The sequence below is a fragment of the Thunnus maccoyii genome, chromosome 20, assembly GCF_910596095.1.
Source record: "Thunnus maccoyii chromosome 20, fThuMac1.1, whole genome shotgun sequence".
NCBI classification, from domain to species: domain Eukaryota; kingdom Metazoa; phylum Chordata; class Actinopteri; order Scombriformes; family Scombridae; genus Thunnus; species Thunnus maccoyii.
Window position 1 is genome coordinate 8,179,513 of NC_056552.1, and position 13,880 is coordinate 8,193,392.

General features: G+C 40.9%; 1 protein-coding gene across 7 annotated transcripts in view; it reads right to left on the reverse strand.

Moving 5' to 3' along the window:
- The window catches only part of sdk2b (sidekick cell adhesion molecule 2b), a 273,376-nt gene that overhangs the window by 19,128 nt on the left and 240,368 nt on the right, over window positions 1–13,880 (reverse strand). For all 7 annotated transcript variants that reach the window (XM_042396798.1, XM_042396795.1, XM_042396794.1 and 4 more), the window contains 18 exons: window positions 13,483–13,678; window positions 12,986–13,084; window positions 11,838–12,029; window positions 9,479–9,600; window positions 9,186–9,295; window positions 8,037–8,187; window positions 7,642–7,879; window positions 6,648–6,763; window positions 6,267–6,456; window positions 5,716–5,814; window positions 4,880–5,074; window positions 4,122–4,323; window positions 3,526–3,629; window positions 2,996–3,066; window positions 2,251–2,383; window positions 1,498–1,554; window positions 621–722; window positions 166–281 (listed from right to left, as the gene is read on the reverse strand). In XM_042396798.1, the coding sequence (XP_042252732.1) occupies window positions 166–281; window positions 621–722; window positions 1,498–1,554; window positions 2,251–2,383; window positions 2,996–3,066; window positions 3,526–3,629; window positions 4,122–4,323; window positions 4,880–5,074; window positions 5,716–5,814; window positions 6,267–6,456; window positions 6,648–6,763; window positions 7,642–7,879; window positions 8,037–8,187; window positions 9,186–9,295; window positions 9,479–9,600; window positions 11,838–12,029; window positions 12,986–13,084; window positions 13,483–13,678 (2,493 nt within the window). The remainder of the gene's footprint in view (window positions 1–165; window positions 282–620; window positions 723–1,497; window positions 1,555–2,250; window positions 2,384–2,995; window positions 3,067–3,525; window positions 3,630–4,121; window positions 4,324–4,879; window positions 5,075–5,715; window positions 5,815–6,266; window positions 6,457–6,647; window positions 6,764–7,641; window positions 7,880–8,036; window positions 8,188–9,185; window positions 9,296–9,478; window positions 9,601–11,837; window positions 12,030–12,985; window positions 13,085–13,482; window positions 13,679–13,880) is intronic.

Below are 13,880 nucleotides of genomic sequence, written 5' to 3' on the forward strand. Positions count from 1 at the left end.
CTCCTATGAGTCACAAACACATTTAAATATTTGTATAATGATGAAAACAGAACACGATACTGCTGCACTGTTGAAAAGTGATTTTCAATAATGCAACAATATTCATATGTTAATATAAAACATTTTGCTCCTGGGCCTAGTAAGGCACTGTCAATTTTTACTGACCTTGTAGCCCTGGATGTCTCCATTCTGAGCGTCTACAGGAGGAGGTTCCCACGTCACATCCAGCTGGGTGGCTGTTGCGGACTGAATGACCACATTCTGGGGTGGGGCTGTGGGTACTGTCGAGGGCCATCACACAAATTAACCATATATTTAAAGTCAAGGACGTTTTTTTCTGCACGATACTATGTGTTTATCGTAGCTTCTTTTATCCCCTCAACTTAAAGCAGAAAACCTGCACAGAAAAGCCGCGGGATTTAATAAAAGACAAATTACACCGGGAATCTTAGCATGCTTTTGAAGGAGATCACTTCAATACACACATTGCCGAGAGCAGCTGCTGTATAGAAAAGCATAATCTACTTGCTTTGAAGATGGTCTAATAATTTTGCATTTGAGACGCTGTTGATAGAAACGACGGAAAAAGCACTGTGGTTAAACGGTACACGCATACACACCTGCTTCTCCCACAAACACCTCCTGCGGCGGACTGGTTGGCCCCTCGCCCACGGCGTTGTACACACTCATGCGTATCTCATACCGCTTGTGTTTACTCAGCTCTGCAGTAGAAGTAAACAATCAGAAATATAGCATCAGGAATTGTATATAGCATCAAATAACTGTACTTTTTCATTTTTATTTTCCCACGTTGGAATATCCAATTCCCTATCCACAGAGCTCCTTGTCATTGCCTCACTTTTAGCCAATGAGGAGGTCAGCTGACCTATCACCCCCGTCTCAGGCACCCAAATAATCAGTAGGAAGTGGTAGGACACTGCTGTCGGGAATTGAACACTATTTTTCTGAGGTGATGGGTAATAATTTTGCCCTAAATGGGCATTTCTACTTCATTTACAAATTACACATTGTAACTTATACAAGGACATTGTAATTATGAGGTTGTTGAATGCTGTACAGGAGAAATATGTGACCATCTGCTTTCATAGTGCTTATCCAAAATAGACTGTCATAAGCAAACCAAAGAGTGCGTTGGACTAGGCAGGCTTGTGTACTCGATGTCCAAGAATCTGTGTGTACAGAGTGCCTCTGTTGGCCTCAGTAGGAGTGTTTATACCAATGAGATGTAAATATAAGCAATTTTGTGTTAATCTGCTCAACAATCTGCTTTTCCTGTATCGCTATTCAAAGCAGCAGGGCACTTGAGACATATAAGATCCAAAAGCAAGACAGCTTTTTTTTTTTTTAACCTGATTAGATTAAGGATTGAATCTCTGTGTGTGTGTGTGTGTGTGTGTGTGTGTGTGTGTGTGTGTGTGTGTGTGTGTGTGTGTGTGTGTGTGTGTGTGTTTGTGTGCGAGACATAACAAAACTTACTATTCAGCTCATACTGGGTCAGAGTTGAATCACTCAGATTCCGGATGCTGTACGGGGCTGTGGTGGAGAGGCAGACAGAAAAAAAAAAAAAGATGAAATAGAGAGGGAGGTAGTGGAGAGACAAATGTATTAGTATCCAAAGCCTAATATTTTCGTTGTTAAGAAGGGTATCACTATTGTCATAAAACCCACTATGGTCATAAAACCCACACAATCACAGTGATCATAGCTCTGAGTGAGCCCCAGAATGACTCAATGAGAGTAAAATTATAGGCTAAGTAACACAGAGCAGTAGAAACAGAGTGGCTCCTGAGTAAACCTAATAATAGCCTGCAGCTGATAGCTACTGATCACAAGATGAAATGTTTTGCTGCGAAGTGTCAGGACCAGCGGGGAGATCTTGTGAGCAGAATAGGCCTGTGTGAAAACTGTCCTCTGAAGGGAAATAATAGTGCAGCTGACACATAAAGACGACGCAGGAATAATCAACCATGATGGGAGTCTCATATTTATGTCAAAGTGTTACTGAAGTAAAGCCAGCATAGAAAATTACACATGCTGAATGATTGGTTAATTTCTTTAAATGTAGCATTTTAAATCACACACTGTACATATACAATAATTGCAACATACCAACAATTATTCCAAATTAAAACGTGACACTGCATAATGTATGTGTGTAAGAAACCACCTGACTGGCTGCTATATAAAATAATAAAATGTGTTGTTGTGTAAACTGCAGTTATTGCTCACCAGTGAGCTCAGCCCAGGTTGACATACTGTTGATGGTATGAACAGAGTAACTGCGGAGGCGGTCATACAGCAGCTCCCGGTATCGGATCCGAAATCCCAGCAAAATTCCATTAATCTTCTCCTCAGAGGGAGGCTGTTAGAGAAAAGATAAGGAGTTAAGGTCCAGTGTGGCCCCAACAAATCGCTTAAAATACTAATTATAACCCAGTTTTTCAGTTTTAATAAGGACATATGAACTACTAATGTAATTATTCATGTATGTTTATTCAGTGTATTATTCCACTTCACTACCTTGTGTTCTGTCTGTAACTGGAGAGACTTACAGTAATTGAGACACACAGACTCTCAGACTGAGCTCATCCGCAGGTGAGTCACATTGAGAAATCCCCCCCCACGGTTGAACATGAGAGAGCAAGCCCAGAGGGTAGAAACACAGAGAGAGAGCGAACAAGTACCTCTCTATCCTTATAAACTCTACAAGTGTTCTCCATAAAAGTGAAAATTGTGGCTTGGAGCCTCCTGTTTTCCCCTTTTATGACCTGTTAATTCAGGTGTGAGTGTGGGATAGAGTGTTTTTATTAGACACAGGAAGAGTAGAGGGTGTGTGTAAAAGTGTGTAGCATTCAGCCTATAAGTACAGGCCTACCCTGTATACCGTCATGGTCTCTCATTAGAAGCCACTTTCTCAGACAGATTTCACTAACAATGAAACATAAAAAAGGCACTTATACTGTCTCTTTCTTACCTGCCAGCGAATCAGCACTGACGTCGTTGTGTGCGGCGTGACGGAGAGAATGGTGGGTGCTTCGTCGGGCGCTGAGGCGATAAAAGTGAGATTAATGAGCTAAATTGACCTGAAAATGTGCACAATTCAATCTATCCATGTGCAGTGGCATTCATGGGGCATAAACACACAATAGCTAAAACAGAAAAGCCATTGACAGATAAGTCAAAAATAGCTTGGGGAAAAAAAAAACAAACAAAAAAAATTTCTTGTTTAGCAACACAGAGCAGGTTTTGCCAAGGTTTTAACGCTGGTGTCTTGTCTCATGGTAACTGCAGATGGTGCGCACATGATATCACCTGATGCCCTTGCCAGTAGTCTCTGCGTGCCAGTTTATCTCATTCATGCAGATATTAAACTCTTTTCATAGTGTTATAGAATGAAGCCACCCCTTTGGCTTTGCTTTTTTTTATACATTAGCATGTTAATATCAGACTTATAAACGTACAAAGGCTTTACGGATAAATGTTTCCTCATGATGTCACTCTTACCATCCTGTAGGGTCGTGATAGCTTCACTTTCCTCGCTGTACTCACTGTCCCCTATGTCGTTGGTGGCTTTCACTCTGAACTGGTAGGATGTGAAGGGTTTCAGCCTTAGGGATGGAAACACAGGAAAGCAAATCAATCTTGATGATAAACCACAGCGCTGGATCTTAAACCTTTTGTGTCACAAAGAGAAATGGACTTTGGAAGCAATAAGCTTTTCAAGTAAACTAAAAAAAGAACAAAAACACAATCTGGAGGCCTTAACAACAACAATAATATCACATTTGCATTTGTTGAATTTCTTTCCCAATACCCTTAATGTTTTTTGAGTAGCTTAAACCATTGTTTATGTTCTAAACCAGACTTTTATACCCTGAAAACATTAGTCTGTATAAGGATATTGTTGAGTTGCCAACTTAACTATACAGCTGTAGCTGAGAGGATATTACAGCAAATGTAGCAGTGGGGACTATAAAAACATAAAGCATTATCATCTACAGCTAAAGAGCACAAATAGAAAAACATTTGTCATAACAACAAGGATGAAAAATTAACCCCTGACTGTAACCAGAACCTGTTAGCTAATAAATACACTCTACCTGGATACTATGTAGGAGGTGGCCTCATGGTTAACAGAGGCAGAGTGGACAGTCCAGTTGCTCTCAGGAAGCTCTCTTAGCTGCACGGTGTAGTAACGCACAGGGGACAGGCCGTCGCTGCCCGGTTCCCACGAAAGCAAAACATGGCGTGCCTGAACGTCTTTCTGAGGCACTGTGGGACGGCTAGTAGGCTGGGGACGAGCTGGAAAGACGTAAAAGCGGGGTCGAAGGATTTAAGGAATGAAGGGAAAATGGAAGTTGGGATGAGAAGAGGCAGAGAAGGATGGAAAAAAAATGAGAAAAAGTTAGTGGTTTAGAAATGGATTCCCTCACATTTGCATGGGCTACGTTACACAGACAAGGGCAAATGTACTATTTTGATAAATGAAAAGTAGGTGAGAAATGAAAGTTGTAGAGTAAACAATCCACGAAATGCCTTGAGGCAAGCAGATGGACTGATTCGTTCTCACAACTGCATCAGAGTGCTTCTGATAAACACCCAGAGGGCACAAACAGTCCTTTATAAAAACGCATCTGCTTACTGGACTGTTAACTGGAAATTAACTATGCACAATAAAGGCTTAGCACAGCTCTCTACAAGTTGTGTCATTACCGAGATCACACACCTGTGTCTGCTCTCAGAACTATGTATTGATGTTTTTTCTTTCCTGTTTGCTAGTGAACTACAAATTATATTGCTGTCACTTTGCAAAACACCAGCAGAGAATCACTTAGTCTTAAAATACAACGATGGTTACCTCTTTTCTCCGTGGTGACCACCAGCGCCTCGGCGGCTTCGCCCCAGCCCTTCCGTGTCTGCGCTGTGATGCGGAACACGTAGACGGACTCCGGCTTCAGGCTGGTCACTGTGTACTGGCGAGCACTGGGGTTCAGCACGTCCACTGTGGCTGCGTTGCTATTGGTGGAATTGAGGTGGTACGTGATCTGGTAGGCTGGAGAGGACAAATCATGTTATTGGAAGCATCATAAGGTGTCATAAGGTTCAGTGTTTTAAATTTATTGTGGGCTGAAAAATGTTTTTTAAGGTATTTAAAGCATTTGTTGTATGTGTTGGTTTTCCTAACAATAGGAGGGAAAACAAACTGTGTAACAAGCAGCTTTGTCTCTTCTCAAATGATTCCATTAGCATCTGCTCCTGTACCACTGTGAGGGTCTGTCATACTGTACAATTTAAAATAAATTATCTGACAGATGTATTATGAATCAAACACTCACAAGGAAATCCCCCTGCTAGCTAACAAGAGAATCCAACTCCCTTTACAGCACTGCCGGAAAATAACAAGACCTGATTTCCCCCAACTAACATCGTTAATCCACCCAGTTATAAAAAACATCACCAAAGTATGTTGGAAGTCATAACGAACTACACCTACGGGTCTAGCACTCCATTAAATCTAAATAAATAAGCCTATATGTGTACAGAATTTCCATGGTAGTAGTTTCCATGTCATTTCTTGATACTAACTGCAAAAGATACAGATGTTTATAGGTTAGATTCTAGATTTTCTAGTAAAAATGCACAAAATAAATGCAACCAAGATATGAGAAATAAAGGATTTTGTATATTACTAACCAAGTATAATGCCATTGGGCTGTGAGGGAGACTGCCATATAAGCCGAACTGAGGTGGTCCGCACTTCAGGGAACAGGATACCCACTGGAGGTCCAGGAACTGCAGGAAGGACAAAGAAATGATTCATAACACTTTAACAACTAGAGACAAGGTTTCCTACTTCCATTAGGCGACCAAATATCACATGAAACTAAAGATATATTCCCCACTACCTTTTATACAACATAAATAAATCTAACTGTGAACTTGAACTGTAAATCTCCCTCAGAAAGCACAAAGGCCATTAACGTAAAACAAAAAATAATGTTCCAAGAGACATTACATCTAGGACTAGAAAAATGAAAGGTAGGTTCAAAATTTTTCTGTTGTCACTCCCTTCTTATCGAGTGTCATGGATATTTTATTAATCTTTCATGCTCTGATCTTGTCAAAATGTAATGCTATTTAACTGTAATGCTTGATGTACTTTGTACAAACTCAGGGTTAAATGGGAAATATTAATTAAAGTTTTATAGATGGCTATAAATTCATGCTTCAGCTCATTTCCCTACCATCATCCAAAGTCCTCTCCAAGATGGGTGGAGAACTGGGCCGTCCGTCTCCAATTCGTGTAAAAGCCAGAACCTGGATCTCATAGAGCACATATTTGCCCAGACCAGTCAGCTGGACACTGTGTGTGGCATTGCCCTCCACTGTCCAAAAGTGGACTGCACTGTCAGAGTCCTTCTCTTTATACACCACCTGATAAAGTGAGGAGACAGGAGATAAAGGGACGCCGGGGGGAGAAGTGAGCTTGGAAATTAAATAGAAGAAAAGTCCTTCTCATACTGTCACTCTGTTACTGGCTAAAAATAGCTGACATTTCTAAACACTAATTAGAGATTGCTGAATAAATGGAGAACAACTGTAAATTATAAAAATCACAGACGGACCTTGTAGCCCAAAATGAGTCCATTTCTGTCTGGCTCGGGGACTTCAAACCAGCGCACCAGTATACTGCTTGAGGTAGTGGCGAAGGCAGAGACGTTGGTGGGCCCACAGGAGGGAACTGGAAAACAAAGAGATGGAAGAGGTGAAAAGATTTTGCCTGAGGACTCCATTGTTTGTGCCATATATTCTGAAAAATATATTTCCCATGGTTCATGTGTGTATGTGTATTTACTCTCTTGTATGACAGAGATGCAGTTTGAGTGATCTGTTATGGTTATATTGTGTGTTGTATATTGTGTGTGGACTAGCCTTTCATATCCTGGTGTACCCTGAAGGTCTACTGAATTACCCAAGAAAAAAAAAAAAAAAACAACAACTCAAGAATAGGCCTTTTCTCTTCCCTGGCAATCATCCCTGGACATAATGCACTGATTCCTAAGAATTTGCTGGAGTGAGTGGAAAAAGGAGCACAGGAATTCCACATTTGAGTCCATGTGTTCTCAATTTTCTCAGACTCCTTCCATTCCTCACTACCCCAGCGTCTGGAGAGTGGTGTGAAGGCACAAGCAAAGCGAGAGGGAAAAGAAATGTCTTTGCCTGAATTGAGGTGGGCTGTTAAAAAGGAGTCTAGCAGGGCATTTGAGCAGGAAATAGTCTGCTCGCACATAAATCTCACATATGGCAGAGTATAAACCATAAGTGTATCTCTTTTACCTCTGATATGACTAATAAAGTAGATATTACACAAAGATGTTGCAAATATAGCATTATAAAAGCTATAGTGCTTTCATTTTTAGCTATATTTATCACATGCAACAGAATAGAACAAAGAAGCATTTATGTGCTTTTGGGTAATTGAGCAAGCAATGTTGTGTTTCAGTAATTCTAATAATATCATGTGCAGCAATTTGTTTATTATTGTTGGATCAGAAGATTTACATAAAGCCAAACACACTGTGTTTTTCACAGAGGGTGACTGATGAGGTGCAGACTCACCAGACTCCCTGGTCCTGCCTCTGACTGGCTGGCTCCAGGGTCCCATCCCGATACCGTTGACAGCCTGGACCCTGACCTCATACTCCGTCCACTCCTCCAGGTCCTCAATGGTAAACTCTCTCTCCAGGCGGTCAGCAATAACATGGGTCAGTGCTCGGCCCTGTGAGCCCGCACGGGAGTACTGTACCCTGTACCCCAACTGCTCTGCGTTCCCATTGTATTCCCATTCAGGCAAAGGCTGCGCAGATGAACATTGAGACGGGGGGATAGAGAGGAAAAGTGGGTCAAAACAAACTAGACTCCTTAGTCTGGGAAAGTTTTTCTTAAAGTGCAACATCATGATTATGAAACGGAGTGGATAATTCAGAATGACGGAGAAGCAGATCCCTGCTTACCATCCATCGTAACCAGAGGCTGGTCTCGCTCGCAGTGCGCAGGGTGACATTGGCGGGAGCCATGTCTGGAGGAGCTGGCAGGGTCTGGATCTTTCTGGAGGGCTGGCTGGGAGGACTGGTGCCCACAATGTTTACCTGACGCATGCGGAACCTGGTTTTTGGAGTTAAACATTGCATAATTATAGAGAACATTATTTTACTGCAACTTCTGCAAATTGCCTTTTTCATTTCAACTGAGATGATAACTACTCAAAATCCTCAGCATTATCGTAGTACTTGCAGTATGCCTCCTCTTACATGAGGCTTATTGCATTTGAACAGAGATCAGAGAACTGAATATGAATATAGTATGAATATGCTGAGTGGAGGCTTCATTTGCGTTACAGCCTGAATATGGAGAAAAAAAAAAAACTACATTTTGATCCAACATGAGCATTTAACTCTACTGAGATGTTAAGTGGTGATGTTTGGAATGATGAGAACTATAGCTGATGTGGGTCTTCAGGGATTGCCTTAGTGAAATGTTAATTGGTTATATTGAATCTGATCATGTAAATAAGCAGACTGCACTCAGATAAAGATCATATGCAAACTGTAAAAAAAAATAATTTTAAAACCACACCAACCATCACAAGCTTGAACCCAAATCAAAGGAAGAGAGAATAAGATAAGGCTCCTGTGATATGCATAAATCAGGTAAAGATACTTAAGCACACATACACCTGATCTGTCTTGGCACAATCTGCACAAGCTTAATTTTCATGTTATCTGGCATTAGTTAAGAACATATTGGGAAAATCATAAGCAGGTTCATCCATTATAGGATCAGTCTATTGCGATAATAATGGAATATGTTGTGTATGCATGCCCTGTATATAGAGGTACATAGTATGGTAACAGCAGATCAAAATTGTATCTGTTTTTGGCCTATGTTGTGCTATTGGAGAGTATATACTGAGTGTATTTGTTGTTGTGCTCCTTTATAAATGTTTAGTTTGTGACAAATATTATATTATTTTATTTTTAGGGGGCCTGTCTTGGCTAATTCTGGCATATTTTTTGCTAACCAAACACTGATTGCATTCAGATGCCCATTACAGATAAATGGAGGCAGACGAGCTGAAGTAGATAGAGTTCCCAGCAGGATACCTGTAGTAGGTGTATGGGTTGAGACCTGGCACTTCTAAGGAGCGAGCATCAGGCTCATTGGACACCTGGTGGACCATCACCCAGTCCTCATTTTCTCCCACCACGCCCACCTAGGACGGAGACAGCAGAGAGCATGACAAACACAGCAGAAAATGGTGATGAGCAAGAGTTCTGTATTCAATTTTGAAATCATACTGAAATCAAACACCTAAAATAAAAGAAAAGATGACTGGAATGAAATAATATATGATTAAAGGAAATGGAACTTCAGCCCTAGATTAAATCTGTCTCACCTGGGCCTCCACCTGCCATCGGGAAATGGAAGTTTTACCATCATAGCCGGGTTTGAACTGCAGGGTGACAGAGCGTGGGCCAATGTTGGAAATTGCCATGTTGGTAGGAGGGCCAGGAAGCTCTGTGAAGAGGCAGAAAGACTTAAAGTTGAGAAAGACAAAAAAATGACTGAGGGAACAAATAACTAACACTGCAATACGTGTATTTTGTCTGGCTGCCTCTCACACAGGGTGGTTTTGATTTGTAAGGGTTTGCTTGGGGAAATCCATCTACCACAGCGCTCTCTTGTGGCCGTACAGATACTGCACACAAATTAATGTCTCGGCAATCTCACTATATTCTCTACCTTGCGCTTCTAACTTCAGCTAAGACAGCAAAAGCAGATTAGATTTGGAAAAGATGCTTACACACAGTACACAGGCACAGACAATGCCATGAATGTCAATTACACTGCAGTTATCTGGAGATACGATTCAATCTGATATCCTACTGTTTACACTTCAGCTGAGTAAACAATAAAAATGGATTATTCCCTAGAAATCCTGGAGGGGAAACAAAACTGCAAATGGTAAAATTCAGAGAACAGCGGTAGGACATGTTTGTGTATATGAATATTATTGCTTCTTTGTGTGTGTATGTATGTAGCGGTGTTTTTGTGTGTCTGCGTGTCTAGGCAGGTATGTATAAAAATGCACTAGTGCATAAAATAATTCCTATTTTATCTTTTTTATCCCTTGCTTCCCTCGAGATAACATTAAACCCACCATTACATATTCCCATTCCAAAGCACAATATACTGTAGGTTACATAAATCCTAGTTGAAGATATTAATGTCAAACCGTGGTATACTGGAGTGTGGACAGTGGCCTAATATTAAAAAGACATAATCACTCCCATGGGCATACTGAGCAATTTTTTCCCAAGATTGCTTAAATGCGTGTGTATTCAACCTTAATGAAAAGCAGATTATACATGTCGTAGTAAAATTACCACCTCTAAATCATTTGCATGACTGATTATTGAGGTGGCTTTTAGCTGGATCATTACAGTACAGTTGCAGGCACATAGGCGTTTTCTTTACAAATACAAAATGGGAGTAGTCGCCATTCCGGGGACTATAACTGCTGCTCTAAAGCCTGCTTTCAATATAACAGCCTATCATTTCAAAGGTTTCACAGATGTACAGGCTGTGTACATCTGTGTACTGAATGCTTCTCTATTAATTGACACGGGCATTGTATTTCTATTACACAGTTTTGCAAATATGAAATCATTAAATACCGTAATTGTCCTTAACGCTCTCGTGGGAGCTTTTATTCTCGCTGGTGTGGGACAGATATGTGTATTTGGTGGTTTTTTGGTTCTGTCCCAGCTGAGGTGACTGGGGTTTGATTTCATTGTGTCTGGCGCCAGACACCATGGAGTGTGCTCATCGGGTTAAATGTGAAACACTAAATCTGCTGGAAGGGAAGGTTCAATAAAGACTCAAAAGGTATTCATTGGATTGGAATGGCAAAAAAATGAACAAAGTTAGAAAACCACAATTTTGGCTTGTGAATTAATTGAGGGTGATTATGCTTTATGGCCTTTTAGTGCAACATTTTGGATTGTCTTGGTGTTACAAATAAGTCTAATTTGCATCACTCCACATTGCTTGACAATGGAAGAAATGTCCACACTTAATTTGCAAATTTTTCATCCACAGAACACAAGATCAGGGACTATTTGTAGGGACTATTTCTGCAAGGGGCACTCACATGTGGAGGTAAAAAGATCTCCCTGATGATGTCATCAGGGTTGGGTTATCTTGTTGAGTTTGAGACTTAACATTTTCAACAGAAATCCTGGGGCTCTAATGAAAGACACTCCTGAGTGTGATCAATGAAATGTAGGATCCGGACGTTTTTGTAGCTTGACCCGTCCAAACGTCTAAAAGTCAGGATGTCTGGGTCTGTGTTGCATTGATTTCTTTTGTTAATCTGTCTCTTACAAGAGTGCAATAATAAATCTCCGAAGCACCCCGCTCGGTGGAAAATAGTGCCGATGAAAACTGTTGACAGTGACATCTGTGGGTTATTCAGAGTAACCAGGACATTGTTTCTGGAAAAGAAATGTCAAGATTGTCATTTTTCAAATTCAAAGTTTCACTGCTGTGAGCATCACAAATTAAATTTCATTCACTTCTGACATAGTGAGATGGAGGCAGATATCTCACAACCTGGAAAAATAACTGCGTGGCATGATACCACAAGGGGGAAGTGACTATATACAGTACATTTTCTTGCAATTTGGGTGAACTGACCCTTTAATACATATCCATATACATAGGTTTAACGTGTTGTTTGTTTGGATACCGACCTGGCGGGACGCCTGAGGAGATGGTGGAAGAGGACAGTTGGCCCTGGCCTTTGGAGGTCATGCCTGCCACTTCAATGGTGTAGGTGGTGAGAGCAGTGAGTCCAGTGACCCTGTACTCTAAGGTGACGTTCGGCATGTAGTGGGTGACTCTGGTGTTCGTGCGGTTGTACTCCTCCCACGAAATGCGGTAGCCTAGGAAGAAGCAGAGATAGGTTGACAGACACAGACAGAAAATCCTCTCAGGGAAAATTCGACAGCAGTTTTACTATAATACCAACTCAGCTCGCATGCTACAGGGCAAGCTAACCGAAATATTAAATTAACTTCATCAAAAATTGAATATAGCAAATTAAATCAGACTGTGATTATACCTCCCTGCACACACACACATCCTCACACACGCGCACATACACACACAAACACGCATGCTCACCCTCTCAAAGTTAATGCAATTTACTCCTTGGCCAGCAGCTCTTTTCATGTGATTGCATAAGGCATTAGGCGGCATTTCTTGCCAAATCAATAATTTCACATGGCGTGTCAGTGTTTGTCTCCTGGGAGAGTGCAGCACATTAAAATGTTTTGGAAAAACACTTAACAATATGCTGCTAAATCTCAACCCCTGTCATCATTTGAATGTCAGTGTTACTGGTGGATTCTTTACTTAAAGTTTATACTGGGAGAAGTCAGAGAATTGACTGGAAATTGGAACAGAACATCACTGGTGAGACCAAAATCTTTTTTTTCTATTTTTTTCTATTTTATTTGACTAATTTACCTTTTATTTTTCAAAACAGGTATAATATTTATGACACTGAGCACAAATTCTTCCAAATGTATAAAGAAACACAGTCTATTGATGTATGGTAAAAACCTAAACTGCATACATATTGTATCATAAAAAAAATTGTATTTGGCGTCTTATCTGTCTCAACCTTAAGCGCTACATCTGCTGGGCTCACTAACTAGGGTGAAGTAGTTTTTAGAGAACAAAGTACGACAATATTATCCATTTTCAGTTCCACCATGGTGCTACATTGTGTGACTGGTCTCCTGCAGTGCAGCTCACATATCACCTTGGACAAACTGCTATTTCTAGCCTTTCTTGCCTCACTACAAGTATAATTTCGGGAGTGAAGTGAATGTACCTGTGAGAACGCCATTCTTCTCGCTGGGCTCGCTCCAGCTTACTTTGAGTGAGGTATCCAGGATCTCAGTGAAACTCAAGTGGCCCACAGCACCGGGGGCTGGACGGGGACAAATAAGAGTAATGGGCAAGGTCAGTGGACAATTGATCCACTTGAAAAACAGTAAAAGCTCATTACTGATCAGACATACACACAAACTGGTGACAGCATTTGCATTTTAACAAAATCAGTAAAAACAAGGAAATTTCTGAAAAAAACTTTTCATGACAACTTGAGGTAAATTAAAAGTTTTAAAGCTTAACCAATAATCTTCAAGGGATTTAAGTCCCAGTTATGATGATCCTGTGTGGAATCAGAATATACTCATTCATTAGCACTTCTCTACAACTTCGTTCTCCATGAATAATAGATCTTGCCCAGAGGATGTGTTACTGTGAGATGCTCATGTCCCCTCTCTGCCATGGGAGAGAGAAAACTGTGGAGGAAAAGTCACTTACTGTCCTCATGTGTCCTTAATGCTCTGGGCGGGCTGCGGGGGCCGTCTCCGGGCGTAGTGAAACACAGCACAGAGGTGTAATACTCAGTGAACTTCTTCAGACCTGTCACATATCCCACATGGACGCTGTCCTGGAAGTTTGGTCGCACAGTTACCATAGTAACTTCTTCATCTTTGCCTGGCTCCCAAGCCAGCAACTAAAACAGGAAAAAAAGAGAAAAAAAAATGTGAATGTGAAGAAAATTACTGAGACAGACAAAAATAAAGAAGCTAATCATTTTTTATGTAATCATTCTCGCACATTTATTCTCACAAAACTAACAGTAGTGTCTCTCTCTGGAGGTCCTGGCCCGCTCTGAGGAGTCATTTGGTATCATAGCTGCCCTGAAGAGATTTTGA